At 51.0% G+C, this 17,910-nt stretch overlaps 1 protein-coding gene across 2 annotated transcripts in view; it reads left to right on the top strand.

The window, feature by feature from the left end:
- The window catches only part of kiaa1328 (KIAA1328 ortholog), a 44,061-nt gene that overhangs the window by 12,684 nt on the left and 13,467 nt on the right, over nucleotides 1-17,910 (top strand). For both annotated transcript variants that reach the window (XM_029775774.1, XM_029775775.1), the window contains exons 8-10: nucleotides 5,851-5,937; nucleotides 6,075-6,184; nucleotides 6,309-6,429. In XM_029775774.1, the coding sequence (XP_029631634.1) occupies nucleotides 5,851-5,937; nucleotides 6,075-6,184; nucleotides 6,309-6,429 (318 nt within the window). The remainder of the gene's footprint in view (nucleotides 1-5,850; nucleotides 5,938-6,074; nucleotides 6,185-6,308; nucleotides 6,430-17,910) is intronic.

Here is a 17,910-nt window from a genome sequence, read left to right as displayed (position 1 = left end):
ATCTCTAAAATTACCATGTCCTTGTGTTCTTACATAGGTTTTTGTAGATTTACTCTAACAGAAAACATAACAAAAAAAGTGTGAAATGTATTTATTGCAGATTTCAAAGTGCCATGTGTTCTTTTCTACGAAATCCTCTAGAGGGCAAAAATTCAACAACAAAACAGTACTTGATATCAAAACGATACCACGACAACAACAAAAAAGCAGGGAGAGGGACAGATCCCCCCCCCCCAGTTTTTTCAGGTTCTCGCTCTGAAAAACACGTTTTATTAAATAGGAAAACATCAAAATTGGATATTCCATGTCCACAACAATGCTTAAACCACATCAGGGGACAATTTGTTTTTAAATCTGAGAAATGTAGATTTCTTTGGTTAATTAATTCAGGAAGGCGCCAGCCAGACAGTTGTTTGGCAAGCTGTGTTTCTGCAGTGCACTTCATGATTCTGACAGTTGGTTATAGGCTACTTTGTATTTACCTTTTTAATTGCCTTTCTATCTACCCGTAAACAGTAAGGACATCATTAGCATCGCTAACAGCTACACAAAGTGGTAGACATATAGGCCAATGATTTATTTTAATCCTGGATTGCTGATACTATGTATTGGCCATTGAGAAGCTTTGAAGCCACCGGTCGGCCATATTGGCACCCCACAGTATTTCAATAAAATGTTTCAAGGACAAAATTAGATGTATTTTTTTGTTGTAGTGGGGACAGTAACATTTGCGCTACCTATTAGTCATCTGGTGTGTGTGTGTGTGTGTGTGTGTGTGTGTGTGTGTGTGTGTGTGTGTGTGTGTGTGTGTGTGTGTACACAGTGCATTCAGACCCCTTTTTCACATTTAGTTAAATTACAGCTTTATTCTAAAATTGATTAAATAAAAGCAGGTTTTTAGAAATGTTTGCAAATGAAAAGATACCTTATTTACATAAGTATTTAGACCCTTTGCTACGAGACTCGAAATTGAGCTTGGGTGCGTCCTGTTTCCATTGATGCTTATGTAAATATATTTCACTTTTATTTTTTATACATTTGCAAAAATGTCTAAACCTGTTTTTGCTTTGTCATTATGGGGTATTGTGTGTAGATTGGTGAGGGGGGGAAAAATATTTAATCCATTGTAGAATAAAGCTGTAATTGAACAAAATGTGGAAAAAGTCAAGGGGTCTGAATACTTTTCCAAATGCACTGTAGATCATTGATATAGGCCCTGCACGTACTGCACACAGCAGGGATCGACTTTCAGGTCAATTTGCCAGTGGCACACCGGGCCAGTGCCATTTCAAAGGTACTGGCCGGAATTGGAAAAAAATATATATACATGCATACGTACTTGCGCAAGATATGACAGGAATGGAATGATGCATGCATAATTTCAATAGCAGGTGATTTTTATCTTTCATTTGTGGGCAAGAAGCCTATACAGGGTTCATACAGACATTGGCAAGTCAAAATCAAGGACTTTTTCAAGCATTTAATTGTAATTATTAAGGACCTACAATGTATATTTAATTGTTGTAATATCTATAGAAAAATACCCCCCCACCACACTTTAAGAATGTTTTTTTTTAAAGGCCTACCAAATGGCATTATGCATTGACATTCACATTATTTTTACATTCTAAAATATGTCAGAATAACGTGGGCATTGCCTTACTAAATAGACATGCTCCCGACACAAACACATTAATGGAGTCTGTACATGTGGTAAATAGTCAGTCTCGCCATTTGAGATGTTGAAGAGTTATTGAGAGGTTACTATATCATATTTTAAAACGGGAAAGCGACCAAAAATCGGGTTCCCTTTGTAATGGAACTAGAGGTCGACCGATTATGATTTTTCTACGCCGATACCGATTATTGGAGGACCAAAAGAGGCCGATACCGATTAATCGGGTGATTTTTTTTAATTTATTTTTTATTTGTAATAATGACAATTACAACAATACTGAATGAACACTTATTTTAACTTAATACATCAATAAAATCAATTTAGCCTCAAATAAATAATGAGACATGTTCAATTTGGTTTAAATAATGCAAAACAAAGTGTTGGAGAAGAAAGTAAAAGTGCAATATGTGCCATGTAAGAAAGCTAACGTTTAAGTGCCTTGCTCAGAACATGGGAACATATGAAAGCTGGTGGTTCCTTTTAACATGAGTCTTCAATATTCCCAGGTAAGAAGTTTTAGGTTGTAGATATTATAGGAATTATAGGACTATTTCTCTCTCTACGATTTGTATTTCATATACCTTTGACTTGGATGTTCTTATAGGCACTTTAGTATTGCCAGTGTAACAGTATAGCTTCCGTCCCTCTCTTCGCTCCTACCTGGGCTCGAACCAGGAACACATCGACAACAGCCACCCTCGAAGCAGCGTTACCCATGCAGAGCAAGGGGAACAACTACTCCAAGTCTCAGAGCGAGTGACGTTTGAAACGCTATTAGCGCGCACCCCGCTAACTAGCTAGCCATATCACATCGGTTACACCAGCCTAATCTTGGGAGTTGATAGGCTTGAAGGGGTGGGTATAATTTGTGGAACGTTCCAACAGGAATCTGTTCCAAAAAACGTAAAGTAAAAGGTTGCCAACCAACAACGCATACAAAGTAGCAACGCATACAAACCTAGCTAACTAGCTGCCGAATAGGCATCAACTCACCACGTAGCTTATTCTAAATGTTTGTCCATAGGCAACCAGAGTGAGGACAGACATTTTTCAGAATAAACGTGATGAGTGAAAAACGCAATGAAATAGACCACTCCCTACCCGGTATCTTATTCTGCCGCTATACAACTTTGTATGCATTCTTTTTTGCCAAACTTGTTATTTACGAAGTTTTTGGAATAGATTCCTGTTGGAACGTTCCACAAATTATATTAAATTATAGTTGATAAACAGCGCAACGCTTGAAGCACAGCAAAGAGCTGCTGGAAAAACGCACGAAAGTGCTGTTTGAATGAATGCTTACGAGCCTGCTGGTGCCTACCACCGCTCAGTCAGACTGCTCTATCAAATCATAGACTTTAATTATAATATAATAAACACACAGAAATACGAGCCTTAGTTTCCGGAATCGACCATATTAATGACCTATCATCTCATTTTTTCTTTCAGTCAAATACTGAACCGTTCCGTATTTTATCTAACGGGTGGCATCCCTAAGTCTAAATATTCCTGTTACATTGCACAACCTTCAATGTTATGTCATAATTACGTAAAATTCTGGCAAATTAGTTCGCAACGAGCCAGGCGGCCCAAACTGTTGCATATACCCTGACTGCGTGCAATGAACGCAAGAGAAGTGACACAATTTAATGTTAGCAGGCAATATTAACTAAATATGCAGGTTTAAAAATATATACTTGTGTATTGATTTTAAAGAAAGGCATTGATGTTTATGGTTAGGTACATTGGTGCAACGACAGTGCTTTTTTCGCAAATGCGCTTGTTAAATCAACACCCGTTTGTCGAAGTAGGCTGTGATTCAATGAGAAATTAACTGGCACCGCATCGATTATATGCAACGCAGGACACGTTAGATAAACTAGTAATATCATCAACCATGTGTAGTTAACTAGTGATTATGTTAAGATTGATAGTTTTTTATAAGATAAGTTTAATGCTAGCTAGCAACTTACCTTGGCTTCTTGCTGCCCTCGCGTAACAGGTAGTCAGCCTGCCATGCAGGCTCCTCGTGGAGTGCAATGTAAGGCAGGTGGTTAGAGCGTTGGACTAGTAACCGGAAGGTTGCAAAAACGAATCCCCGAATCCCCCTTGAACAAGGCAGTTAACCCCCGTTCCTAGGCCGTCATTGAAAATAAGAATGTGTTCTTAATCTGACTTGTCTAGTTAAATAAAGGTGTAAAAAAAAAAGAAAAAAAAAAGTTTTTTTTTTAATCGGCAAATCGGTGGCCAAAAATACCGATTGTTATGAAAACTTGAAATCGGCCCTAATTAATCGGCCATTCCGATTAATCGGTCAACCTCTAAATGGAACACTTTGAATAGAAAACCAAGTTGAAGCCAAAATTGAATGTTGTCTTGCTAATAATAACCGGAACATGGTTTTACCGCAACAGAAGCGTCAGGAAACAAAATAATGGGCTTACATCTCATAAAAACTGATCAGAAATTAAATCGCAGACAATTTATTTTGGAGCAGTAGAACTTGTAAATCGGCTAGTATAAAGGACCAAAAAGCCAAGAGGAAATGTCCGCTTTTCAAGGTAAGCTATTCCATGATGATTGACTTGCGCATTGCAATATTCCACTAAAACTTAACTTTTTAAATACCTGGTTTGCATACCCATTCTTGCCTTAGTATTGTCATGACGTTGGCCTGTGGGTAAGGTTTATGACCCCCCATAAATACCTTTCTCCCTTCCCCTCTCTCTCTGACCCTACTGAAGGACTTGAATAGCCTGTGTTAAATATAGAGAGTCTGGGAACATCAAACAAATGGGGAAAGGAACCATCTTTTGATAATAAAACCAGTTGGAAATATGCTTGATAACGTAATGAGTATGTATGTCAGTTCATTGTTATCTGAGACATTATGATTGATGACAGGACGACATAAACTGTACCTGAGAAAGTATACACCCTCTAGTTATCAGAGTCACATGGAATTGTTATGCAATTGAAATGTTTGATATTGAAATTGTTTGTTAGGAGATTAAATGTAATTTTAGCTTCCAAATGAGAGAATTGGGTTTTCATAAGGAAAGTGCCCTGCCCGATCAGTGGCCCAACCCTTTGTAGAGACATGGGGTTATAAACGATGAAACGCCTCCTTCCCCCCTCTCCACTATATAAGCTTTTGACGAAAATACATTCAGTGTGTTCCAGTACGGGAGGTCTGCAGCCTGCGTCAGAAGGACACACATGTTAACTAAACCATATCAAGGACAGAACTAAGCCAACCTCGGCGTGAGCTTTGATGGCGAATGGTATGAACTTTGAGCTTATTCACTACAGAAGTGATACTTCCTAGCCGTTGAGTTAGCCGCTGCTATTGTGGGCTAGGAAAGGACGGACGACGGATCCAGTCTAACAACCAGACGAAGATACCACCACGTATCCATTACCACTAGAGACATTCTTCCACTACAGGAAGATCTGTTGGCCAACCCGGCCAGCATCTACGACCAATCTACCGAAGCGCAGCTCAGAGTAAATATTTATTGCATTTTCCTTTTCCAAATGGGCGGTAATTTAGAATGCATAAGATAATGTATTTACGATAGCATAGCTGCTGTTTCTTTGTTCCTAAATCTTCCCGCTCTTTCATTCAAGCCCAACCCCCCTTTCCTTTGTGTAACCAGCCATGATACAGGCTCCGTTCACCAGGACGTTTTCTGTATGACATCATTGTATTCTGTGTATTTGTAATTCTGTGTGATTAGTTAGGTATTTAGTAAATAAATAATTAAACCCAATATTGCTGATTCAACTTGTTAGCCAGGGTTCGTGAAGATAACCAAGAATTTACAACTTTCATGATGAGACTGAAAATAAGATAAGGGTTAATATTGACTGCTATCGATGTAAAATATTACTAAGTATTTTAAGAGTTTATTCGGAAGATAACAGCTCTATAAACGTTCTTCTGTGGGGCCCCGACTTTCTAGTTAATTACATTTACATGATTAGCTTAATCAGGTAATATTAATTACAGAGAAATAATTTTATAAGTTAGCATGTCATATCACTTAATCCGGCATAGCCAAAGACACGACAGTATTTACTGGTAGATATCATAACTTGGAACATGTCTTACTGCTTTCCTACCCCTACCGCTGTCGGTCTTGGCCTGTACTTAATGTTGTGTCTTGCAGGTTCCAGCAAGCCACTTTAGACGAACTCAGCCACTCCATGTCCAGAAATGGGACTGATCCTTTACCCAACAGCCATGCACTACTCAGGTAAAGCCTTGGAATCACCTCACTCAATCTCTCACACACTCTTTCCTCTCCATCTCTCGCTCTCTGAATAACTGGCATTTTTGTATCTAGTAATCCAACCTTTAGCTTACAAAGCTTGACTGTGTGTGTCTCTGCAGTGAGATGAGAGGGTGTGACGATGCAGAGGACTTGGCAGCAGAACAAGAAGTACCTCCACACAAAGACAATACTGCACACATCCCCCTGCAAAACTCCATACACTCCCCTGGTAGGTTGTGTGCATTTGTGTGTGACAGCTCTGTATCCATGGGCTGCCAGTTAGCCATCCCTGCTTCATAGTCTCCTTCATTAGGGTTCTGAAGTCCATTTTTTTTGTTGTCCTCCATATGCAGAGCCCTGTCATAACAAGTCCAGGAGGGATATAGCCACCTCTCCTGTGGTGTCCCAAAGCATTTTCAAAGCCACCCCAGCACCAGTGATGCCCCCCACTCTACCTAGGACCCCCCACGCTAGGTAAGCCACAGAATTTGGTGTCCCAATCACAACACTGTTGTATCCCTTACACCATTGCTGTTTCCCAATTGACAGCACAGCACTGTACTGCACCGCATCTTAGCCTTGATCCAAGGATAGCTTAGCCTAGATTATCATTATCAGCACTTTAAGGTCAAAATAAAGTGTGTTGTCAATTTTCTTTGGGCTGTGATGACATGAATACGCTTTTGTCCAACATAGTGTACGCATATCCAGGAAGTTGCAGGTGCTGGGTACACAAAGTAAACCAAAAATAGGGAATAGATCCCTGTCCACTGATGAGTGCTCCTGCTGGGTTGAAATGTTGCACAAAAAAACATCGGGAGCATTCATCAGTGTGTGGGTATTTGTATTTTATTAACCTCTCTGGGCTAGGTGGGACGTGACTGTCCCACTCTATTCAACAGCCAGTGGAACAGCGTGGCGCGAAATACAAAAACCTAAAAGATGCAATAATTTCAATTTTTCAAACATACGACTATTTTACACAATTTTAAAGATAAGACTCTCGTTAATCTAACCACATTGTCCGATTTCAAAAAGGCTTTACAGTGAAAGCAAAACATTAGATTATGTTAGGAGAGTACATAGACCAAAATAATCACACAGCCATTTTCCAAGCAAGCATATATGTCACAAAAACTCAAAACACAGCTAAATGAAGCACTAACCTTTTGATCTTCATCAGATGACACTCCTAGGACATTATGTTATACAATACATGTATGTTTTGTTCAATGAAGTTCATATTTATATCCAAAAACAGCTTTTTACATTGGCGTGTGATGTTCAGAACATGCATTCCCACCAAAAACTTCCGGTGAATTTACTAAATTACTCATCATAAACATTGACAAAATACATAACAATTATTTTAAGAATTATAAATACAGAACTCCTTTATGCAATCGCTATGTCAGATTTTAAAATAGCTTTTCGGCGAAAGCACATATTCTGAGTACATCGCTCAGCCATCACGGCTTGCTATTTTGACACCCGCCAAGTTCGGGGCACACTAAACTCAGAATTAGTATTAGAAATATTGTATTACCTTTGCTGAATATTGTCAGAATGCACTCCCAGGACTGCTACTTCCACAATAAATTTTGTTTTTGTTCCAAATAATCCATAGTTATGTCCAAATACCGGCATTTTGTTTGTGTGTTCAGGTCACTATCCAAAGGGTAACGCGTGAGTGCATTTTGAGACAAAAAAATTCATAATGTTCCATTACCGTACTTAGAAGCATGTCAAAGGCTGTTTAAAATCATTTTTTATGGTATTTTTCTCGTAAAATAGCGATAATATTCCAACCGGACAATAGTGTATTCTTTCAAAGAGGAAAAGAAAAAACAGCGTGCTCGCGTGAATGCGCATATCCAATCTCTTTGTCACCAGGCAGACCACTGAGAAATTGAGCTACTGTACTCTGCCCAGAGACAGAAGACGCCTCAATCCGCTTTCTGAAGGTTTTAGAGAGCCAATGGAAGCCTTAGAAAGTGCAACGTAACCCCACAGATACTGTAGTTTCGATAGAGAATCAAAAGAACTACAACAAATTCTCGAGACAGGCCACTTGCTGCTTGGAATTTTCTCAGGTTTTGGCCTGCCATATGAGTTCTGTTATACTCACAGACACCATTCAAACAGTTTTAGAAACTTCAGAGTGTTTTCTATCCAAATCTACTAATAATATGCATATTCTCGTTTCTGGGCAAGAGTAGTAACCAGTTTAAATCGGGTACGTTTTTTATCTGGCCGTGAAAATACTGCTCCCTAGCCCAGACAGGTTAATGATCCCCATTATCTGTATCTTCATTTCATATGGGTAGATTTAGTCTTATTAAGCATTGAGCACTGAATAAACAAAGTGTTGTTAAAAGTTGTGCTATATTTTCATCAAATAACATTTTGCGGGTGTAGCAAAATGCTTGTGGTGCGTTTTCTACCATATCTAGAAACATTTAGATTAGAAAAATACTATTTTCATGAACAGGTCAGGCAGGATGGAAGTGCAATGCAACATGTCGTCGAACGGGTGAGGAAAGCAAATAAAAAGAGGGAGGAAAGAAGGGAATGTGGAGCATGCGGCTGAGGTGGGCCTAGGTCGGCACTGGGACTTGGCTTGGCGTTTGATGGGCTAAATGAAGCTTTCTCCCGGGCTAGCGGCAAGGCTGACAGGAGTCAAGCTGCGTTCCATTAGTTGTCCTAGCAGGGACCCAGCAGCAGGTGTAATTGAACAGACTTCTGTGGGGATGCACAGTCTCTCTCTCTCTCTCTCTGTGTGCTTCAGTAATGAGAGAGAGGGGGGGAGGATTGAGAGAGAGGGGGGGGAGGATTGAGAGAGGGGGGGAGGAGGATTGAGAGAGAGGGGGGAGGAGGGTTGAGAGAGAGGGGGGAGGAGGGTTGAGAGAGAGGGGGGAGGAGGGTTGAGAGAGAGGGGGGAGGAGGCTTGAGAGAGAGGGGGGAGGAGGCTTGAGAGAGAGGGGGGAGGAGGCTTGAGAGAGAGAGGGGGGAGGAGGACAGAGAGAGGGGGGAGGAGGACAGAGAGAGGGGGGGAGGAGGATTGAGAGAGAGGGGGGAGGAGGATTGAGAGAGAGGGGGAGGAGGATTGAGAGAGGGGGGAGGAGGATTGAGAGAGGGGGAAGGAGGATTGAGAGAGGGGGAGGAGGATTGAGAGAGGGGGAGGAGGATGTGAGGGGGGAGGAGGAGGATGTGAGGGGGGAGGAGGAGGATGTGAGGGGGGAGGAGGATGTGAGGGGGAGGAGGGTTGAGAGGGGGAGGAGGATTGGGGGGGTGGAGGAATGAGAGAGGGGGAGGAGGGTTGAGAGAGAGGGGGGTGGAGGATGGAGAGAGAGAGAGGGGGAGGAGGATGGAGAGAGAGAGGGGGGAGGAGGATAGAGAGAGAGAGGGAGGGGGGAGGAGGATTGAGAGAGAGGGGGGAGGAGGATTGAGAGAGAGGGGGAACAGGAGGCTTGAGGGGGAACAGGAGGCAGGGGAGGGAGGGAGAGGGAGGGGGAGAGGGCGCGAGGGAGGGAGCGAGGGAGAGAGAGGGATAGGAAGAGGGAGAGAGCGAGCGGGAGGGAGCGAGGGAGGGATGGAGCGAGCGACGGAGAGCGAGCGAGGGGGAGCGAGAGAGCGCGCGGAGAGGGGAGAGCGAGAGAGAGCGCGGAGAGGGAGAGCGAGAGAGAGCGCGGAGAGGGAGAGCGAGAGAGAGCGCGGAGAGGGAGAGCGAGAGAGAGACGAGCGCGGAGAGGGAGAGCGAGAGAGAGCGCGGAGAGGGAGAGGGAGAGCGAGAGGGAGAGCGCGGAGAGGGAGAGCGAGAGAGAGCGCGGAGAGGGAGAGGGAGAGCGAGAGAGAGCGCGGAGAGGGAGAGCGAGAGAGAGCGGGGAGAGGGAGAGCGAGAGAGAGCGCGGAGAGGGAGAGAGAGATTGAGAGCGCGGAGAGAGAGAGAGAGAGAGAGAGCGCGGAGAGGGAGAGAGAGAGAGAGAGAGCGCGGAGAGGGAGAGAGAGGCGGGAGAGAGAGAGAGCGGAGAGGAGAGAGAGAGAGAGAGAGCGCGGAGAGGGAGAGAGGAGAGAGAGAGAGAGAGCGCGGAGAGGGAGAGAGAGAGAGCGCGGAGAGGGAGAGAGAGAGCGCGGAGAGGGAGAGGAGAGAGCGGAGAGAGGGAGAGAGAGAGAGAGCGCGGAGAGGAGAGAGAGAGCGCGGAGAGGGAGAGAGAGAGAGCGAGGAGGAGGGGAGAGAGAGAGCGGAGAGGGAGAGAGAGAGCGCGGAGAGGGAGGGAGAGAGAGAGCGCGGAGAGGGAGGGAGAGAGAGAGCGCGGAGAGGGAGGGAGAGAGAGAGCGCGGAGAGGGAGAGAGAGAGAGCGCGGAGGGGAGAGAGAGAGAGCGCGGAGAGGGAGAGAGGGAGAGCGAGAGAGAGCGCGGAGAGGGAGAGGGAGAGCGAGAGAGAGCGGGGAGAGGGAGAGAGAGAGAGAGAGCGCGGAGAGGGAGAGAGAGATTGAGGAGCAGCGGAAGAGAGAGAGAGCGAGAGACTGGCGCGCTGGAGAGGGAGAGGATGTGAGAGAGAGAAGAGAAGCGCGCGAGGAGGAGAGAGAGATGAGACAGAGAGAGAGGAGAGCGCGGAGACGGGATGAGAAGAGAAGAGGAGCAGCGCGTAGGTAGGAGGAGGCGTCGGAAGTAGGGAGAGCGCGGAGTAGGGAGAGCGCGGAGTAGGATAGAGCGCGGTAGTCGGATGATGGAGCGCGGAGTAGGGAGACGCGCGGAGTAGGGAGGAGTGAAGAGCGCACGGCAGGAAGTAGGAGAGAGGGATGAGAAGCGCGGCGTAGGGGAGTGGGACGATGAGCGCGGAGTAGAGGAGTGGAATGAGTAGCGCGAGAGTGGATCTGAGATGCGTGCGGCTGTAGGAGAGAGAGCGCGGAGTAGTGGGAGAGAGCGCGGAGTAGGGAGAGAGAGAGCGCGGAGTAGGGAGAGAGAGAGCGCGGAGTAGGGAGAGAGAGAGCGCGGAGTAGGGAGAGAGAGAGCGCGGAGTAGGGAGAGAGAGAGCGCGGAGTAGGGAGAGGGAGAGCGCGGAGTAGGGAGAGGGGAGGAGCGCGGAGTAGGGAGAGGGAGAGCGCGGAGTAGGGAGAGGGAGAGCGCGGAGTAGGGAGAGGGAGAGCGCGGAGTAGGGAGAGGGAGAGCGCGGAGTAGGGAGAGGGAGAGCGCGGAGTAGGGAGAGGGAGAGCGCGGAGTAGGGAGAGGGAGAGCGCGGAGTAGGGAGAGGGAGAGCGCGGAGTAGGGAGAGGGAGAGCGCGGGAGAGGGGGAGAGAGAGAGAGCGCGGAGAGGGGGAGAGAGAGAGAGAGCGCGGAGAGGGGGAGAGAGAGAGAGAGCGCGGAGAGGGGGAGAGAGAGAGAGAGAGCGCGGAGAGGGGGGAGAGAGAGAGAGCGAGCGCGGAGAGGGGGAGAGAGAGAGAGCGCGGAGAGGGGGAGAGAGGGGGAGAGGGAGGGAGAGGGGGAGAGCGCGGAGAGGGAGGGAGAGGGGGAGAGCGCGGAGAGGGAGAGGGGGAGAGCGCGGAGAGGGAGGGAGAGAGAGAGAGCGCGGAGAGGGAGGAGAGAGAGAGAGCGCGGAGAGGGGGGAGGAGAGAGAGCGCGGAGAGGGAGGGAGAGAGAGAGAGAGCGCGGAGAGGGAGGGAGAGAGAGAGCGCGGAGAGGGGGGAGAGAGAGAGAGCGCGGAGAGGGAGGGAGAGAGAGAGAGCGCGGAGAGGGAGGGAGAGAGAGAGCGCGGAGAGGGAGGGAGAGAGAGAGCGCGGAGAGGGAGGGAGAGAGAGAGCGCAGAGAGGGAGGGAGAGAGAGAGAGCGCGGAGAGGGCGAGAGAGAGAGAGAGAGAGAGAGAGAGAGGAGGAGGGAGAAAAGGGCGAGAGAGGAGAGAGAGCCGGGAGAGGGCGAGAAAGAGAGGGAGAGAGGGCGGAGAGAGAGGAGGGGAAGAGAGAGAGGAGAGGACGAGGAGAGGAGAGAGGCGAGAGAGAGAGAGAGCGGCGACGGAGAGAGAGGAGACGCGGAGAGGGAGAGCGAGAGCGCGGGAGGGGGAGGGAGAGAGAGAGAGCGCGGAGAGGGAGAGCGAGAGAGAGCGCGGAGAGGGAGGGAGAGAGGGAGAGCGAGAGAGAGCGCGGAGAGAGGGAGCGAGAGAGAGCGCGGAGAGGGAGAGCGAGAGAGAGCGCGGAGAGGGAGAGCGAGAGAGAGCGCGAGGGGAGAGCGAGAGAGAGCGCGGAGAGGGAGAGCGAGATGAGAGCGCGGAGAGGGGGAGAGCGAGAGGAGAGAGAGAGCGCGGAGCGGGGAGAGCGAGAGGGAGACGAGAGAGCGCGGAGAGAGGAGGAGCGCGGAGAGGGAGAGGAGAGAGCGAGAGCGCGGAGAGGGGAGAGCGGAGAGCGCGCGGAGAGGGAGAGCGAGAGAGCGCGCGGAGAGGGAGAGAGCGAGAGAGAGCGCGGAGAGGGAGAGCGAGAGAGAGCGCGGAGAGGGAGAGCGAGAGAGAGCGCGGAGAGGGAGAGCGAGAGAGAGCGCGGAGAGGGAGAGCGAGAGAGAGCGCGCGGAGAGGGAGAGCGAGAGAGAGCGCGGGAGGGAGAGCGAGAGAGAGCGGGGAGAGGGAGAGCGAGAGAGAGCGGGAGAGGGGGAGAGAGAGATTGAGAGCGCGGAGAGGGAGAGAGAGAGAGAGCGCGGAGAGGGAGAGAGAGGGAGAGCGCGGAGAGGGAGAGAGAGAGAGAGAGAGGCGGAGATTTGAGAGAGAGAGAGAGCGCGGAGAGGGAGAGAGAGAGCGCTGAGAGGGGAGAGAGAGAGAGAGCGCGGAGAGGGAGAGAGAGAGAGCGCGGAGAGGGAGGGAGAGAGAGAGCGCGGAGAGGGAGAGAGAGAGAGAGAGCGCGGAGTAGGGAGAGAGAGAGAGCGCGGAGTAGGGAGAGAGAGAGCGCGGAGTAGGGAGAGCGCGGAGTAGGGAGAGCGCGGAGTAGGGGAGAGGGAGACAGCGCGGAGTAGGGGAGAGTGAGAGAGAGCGCGGAGTAGGGGAGAGGGGAGAGAGAGCGCGGAGTAGGGGAGAGGGAGAGAGAGCGCGGAGTAGGGGAGAGGGAGAGAGAGCGCGGAGTAGGGGAGAGGGAGAGAGAGCGCGGAGTAGGGGAGAGGGAGAGAGAGCGCGGAGTAGGGGAGAGGGAGAGAGAGCGCGGAGTAGGGGAGAGGGAGAGAGAGCGCGGAGTAGGGGAGTGGGAGAGAGAGCGCGGAGTAGGGGAGTGGGAGAGAGAGCGCGGAGTAGGGGAGAGGGAGAGAGAGCGCGGAGTAGGGGAGATGGAGAGAGAGCGCGGAGTAGGGGAGATGGAGAGAGAGCGCGGAGTAGGGGAGAGGGAGAGAGAGCGCGGAGTAGGGGAGAGGGAGAGAGAGCGCGGAGAGGGAGAGAGCGCGGAGAGAGAGAGAGCGCGCAATAGGGAGAGGGGGAGAGAGCGCGCAATAGGGAGAGGGGGAGAGCGCGCAATAGGGAGAAGGGTAGAGAGCGCGCAATAGGGAGAAGGGGAGAGAGCGCGCGAGAGGGGGAGAGAGCGCGCAATAGGGAGAGGGGGAGAGAGAGCGCGCAATAGGGGGAGGGGGAGAGAGAGCGCGCAATAGGGAGAGGGGGAGAGAGAGCGCGCAATAGGGAGAGGGGGAGAGAGAGCGCGCAATAGGGAGAGGGGGAGAGAGAGCGCGCAATAGGGAGAGGGGGAGAGAGAGCGCGCAATAGGGAGAGGGGGAGAGAGCGCGCAATAGGGAGAGGGGGAGAGAGCGCGCAATAGGGAGAGGGGGAGAGAGCGCGCAATAGGGAGAGGGGGGGAGAGCGCGCAATAGGGAGAGGGGGAGAGAGCGCGCAATAGGGAGAGGGGGGAGAGAGAGCGAGCAATAGGGAGAGGGGGAGAGAGAGCGCGCAATAGGGAGAGGGGGAGAGAGAGCGCGCAATAGGGAGAGGGGGGGGGAGAGAGCGCGCAATAGGGAGAGGGGGAGAGAGAGCGCGCAATAGGGAGAGGGGGAGAGAGAGCGCGCAATAGGGAGAGGGGGGAGAGAGAGCGCGCATAGGGAGAGGGGGGAGAGAGGAGCGCAATAGGGAGAGGGGGGACGATGAGCGCGCAATAGGGAGAGGGGGAGAGAGCGCGCAATAGGGAGAGGGGGAGAGAGAGCGCGCAATAGGGAGAGGGGGAGAGAGCGCGCAATAGGGAGGGGGAGAGAGAGCGCGCAATAGGGAGAGGGGGAGAGAGCGAGCAATAGGGAGAGAGGGAGAGAGAGCGCACAATAGGGGGGGAGGGAGAGCGCGCGATAGGGGAGAGGGAGAGCGCGCGATAGGGAGAGAGGGAGAGCGCGCGATAGGGAGAGTGCGCGATAGGGAGAGGGAGAGCGCGCGATAGGGAGAGGGGAGAGCGCGCGATAGGGAGAGAGAGGGAGAGCGCGCGATAGGGAGAGGGAGGGAGAGCGCGCGATAGGGAGAGGGAGGGAGAGCGCGGAATAGGGAGAGGGAGGGAGACCGCGGAATAGAGAGAGGGAGAGAGAGAGCGCGGAATAGGGAGAGGGAGAGAGAGAGCGCGGAATAGGGAGAGCGCGGAATAGGGAGAGCGCGGAATAGGGAGAGCGCGGAATAGGGAGGGGGGGAGAGCGCGGAATAGGGAGAGCGCGGAATAGGGAGAGCGCGGAATAGGGAGAGCGCGGAATAGGGAGGGGGGGAGAGCGCGGAATAGGGAGGGGGAGGGAGAGAGCGAGGAATAGGGAGGGGGAGAGAGAGAGCGCGGAATAGGGAGGGGGGGAAAGAGAGCGCGCAATAGGGAGAGGGGGAAAGAGAGCGCGGAATAGGGAGAGGGGGAAAGAGAGCGCGGAATAGGGAGAGGGGGAAAGAGAGCGCGGAATAGGGAGAGGGCGCGGAATAGGGAGAGGGTGCGGAATAGGGAGAGGGAGAGAGCGCGGAATAGGAATAGGGAGAGAGAGAGAGAGAGAGAGCGCGGAATAGGGAGAGAGAGAGCGGGAGAGCGAGCGAGGGGGAGGGAGGGAGCGAGGGATAGGGAGAGAGCGAGGGATAGGGAGAGAGCGAGCGAGCAAGGGGGAGGGAGGGAGCGAGGGATAGGGAGAGAGCGAGGGAGAGAACAAGGAACTGGAAGAGTGCGAGGGAGAGTGCGAGGGAGTCGGAGTCTGCTAGGGAGAGGGAGAGCGAGGGATAGAAAGGGAGAGGGAGAGGGATAGGAAGAGGGAGAGAGCGAGGGAGAGGGAGTCGGAGTCTGCTAGGGAGAGCGAGGGATAGAAAGGGAGAGGGAGGGAGGGAGCGAGGGATAGGGAGAGAACGAGGAAGAGTGTGAGGGAGAGGAAGAGTGCTAGGGAGAGGGATAGGAAGAGGGAGAGAGCAAGGGAGAGGGAGCGAGGGAGTGCGGGGGAGGGATCGAGGGAGCGCGGGGAGAGGGAGAGAGGGAGAGGGAGCATGTAAGGGAGCGGGAGAGGGAGAGGGTGAGCGAGGGAGGGAAGGTGAGGGAGCATGCGAGCGAGGGGGAGGGAGGGAGGAAGGAAGGGGCGAGCGAAGGCTGCTGAAGCTGGGAGGGTAGGCAACCGAGGGGGGGAGGGTTGCCCGATGGGGGGGGGGATTGGAGCGATGTAGGTGAGTGGGAGCGAGTGGGTGTGGGAAAGGGAGAGAGGGAGAGAACGAGGAGGAGAGGGAGAGACGAGGGAGCGAGGAAGAGGGAAAGCGAGGGAGAGCGAGCGAGGGAGGGAGAGCGAGCGAGGAAGAGGGGAGAACGAGGGAGAGCCCGAGCGGAGAGCGGAACGAGGAAAGACGAGATGAGGCGAGGGAGGAGCGCGAGGGAGAGAGGTGCGGGCGAGTGATTGAGAGCGAGGCGGAGAGGACGAGAGCGAGGGACAGGGAGAGAGCGAGGGACAGGGAGAGAGCGAGGGACAGGGAGAGAGCGAGGGAGAGGGCGAGGGAGAGGGAGAGGGCGAGGGAGAGGGCGAGGATGAGGGAGAGAGCGAGGGAGAGGGCGAGGATGATGGAGAGAGCGAGGGAGAGAGCGAGGGAGAGGGCGAGAGCGAGGGAGAGAGCGAGAGCGAGGGAGAGAGCGAGGGAGAGGGCGAGAGCGAGGGAGAGGGCGAGAGCAAGGATGAGGGCGAGAGCGAGGATGAGGGAGAGAGCGAACGAGGGAGAGAGCTAGGGATAGGAAGAGGGAGAGAGCTAGGGATAGGAAGAGGGAGAGAGCGAAGGGGGGAGAGGGAGAGCGAGGGAGGGAGCGAGGGAGGAGGGAGGGAGCGAGGGAGGGAGAGAGGGAGAGAGCGAGGGAGGGAGGGAGGGAGAGAGCGAGGGAGGGAGGGAGGGATGAGAGCGAGGAGAGCGAGGGAGGGGAGGAGGAGTCGAGGGAGGGAGGGAGGGAGGGAGGGAGAGAGCGAGCAGAGAGGGAGAGAGGGAGAGAGCGAGGGAGGGAGGGAGGGAGAGAGCGAGGGAGGGAGAGAGCGAGGGAGGGAGAGAGCGAGGGAGGGAGAGAGCGAGGGAGAGAAAGAGGGAGGGAGAGAGAGAAAGGGTGAGGGAGGGAGAGAGAGAAAGAGGGAGGGAGGGAGAGAAAGAGGGAGGGAGAGAGGAAGAGAGAGCGCGAGAGAGGAAGAGAGAGCGCGAGAGAGAGAGAGAGAGGGAGGGAGGGAGCGAGCGAGAGGGAGGGAGAGAGAAAGAGAGAAGGAGCGAGCCAGGGAGGGAGAGGGAGAGAGCCAGGGAGGGAGAGGGAGAGGGAGAGAGCGAGGAATAGGGAGAGAGCGAGGAATAGGGGGAGGGAGACTTCGTTACGAATGCCTCCCCACCGCTTGTGTGGAAAGGTAATTAATGTGACAGTGTCGTCTTCCCGTGTGTGTGTGTGTGTGTGTGTGTGTGTGTGTGTGTTGCTTAACTTGTATGGAATAGTGTGATTTTTCTTTTTAAATAAACAATTTAAGGAAAGGGAACACGTTTCCTACTTTTTTATTTCTGGTAAGTGTCTTTTTTTCTGTGCATATGAATATTACACATTTCTTCAGGTGTGAACTTAAAATGTCCTACTGGGAACATGGTCGTCCATAGCCTAGCAACATGAAGCATCAAGACAGCTTGTCTCTGACTCAGCCAGAAGGAAAGCTCTTCACAATGTTCTGAGAAATTGTTTGTAAATCTTAAACAATGCAATATGGTCAAAGTAACCACCACCATGCCAATCGAACAAACTCCAGCAGATGGCCATTAAAACCACTAAGGGAAATCATGGATACAGGTTATTAGTAATATGGAGTGGCTGCGGTTTTGGATTTTCTGGAATCCAACATGCTGTTGCTAAAAAAAATACGGAGATTTCTGCTCATGCGGGGTCCACGAGCCTCCCTTCTTTCAGCTACTGCTTAATGCTCACTTACTCGTGATGCTACCACTTGTACACAAACCAGCAGTCAATAGCGATGTAATATTATTTTTCATCATTAACCATGTTTATGTGAGTAAAGTTATACCGTATATAAAATTTAAAAAAGATCAGTATAGCTGTGAGGGAAACAAGTAGTTTCGGTACAATTGTATAAATGCAGACAGATAATTTGTGCTTTCGACATGGTGGGATCTTTTTGTGCCTGTAAAATGTATTATGCGAGATGGTGGGTGGGTGTGTGTGTGTTTGTGGTCCTCCCACTGTGACTCGGGAAACCATGCAGTTTATTAGGCTACAGGTGAAATAAGTTACGAACTTCATAGGGTGTGGAAAGTGCACAGTGATCTTGATGCTCCTTTCTAATAAATATCGAGGATCTTATTCTGATGACGTGATCGATGCTTGACCGCCATTTTGAGAAATACAAATATTATGGATAAAACGTATCCATAATAATCTCAGCATGTAGACTAGCCTACCCGCACGTATCTGCCAGCTGTTGGCTAAATTGCAGAGGCACATTTGCTATTTAACGTAACAGTTTGTGACCGTGGAGATCAGTAGAGTTGAAAATGCA

The sequence above is a fragment of the Salmo trutta genome, chromosome 14 (genome assembly GCF_901001165.1).
Source record: "Salmo trutta chromosome 14, fSalTru1.1, whole genome shotgun sequence".
NCBI classification, from domain to species: domain Eukaryota; kingdom Metazoa; phylum Chordata; class Actinopteri; order Salmoniformes; family Salmonidae; genus Salmo; species Salmo trutta.
The sequence above is the reverse complement of the archived record's forward strand: the minus strand, read 5'-3'. Positions and strand labels throughout refer to the sequence as shown.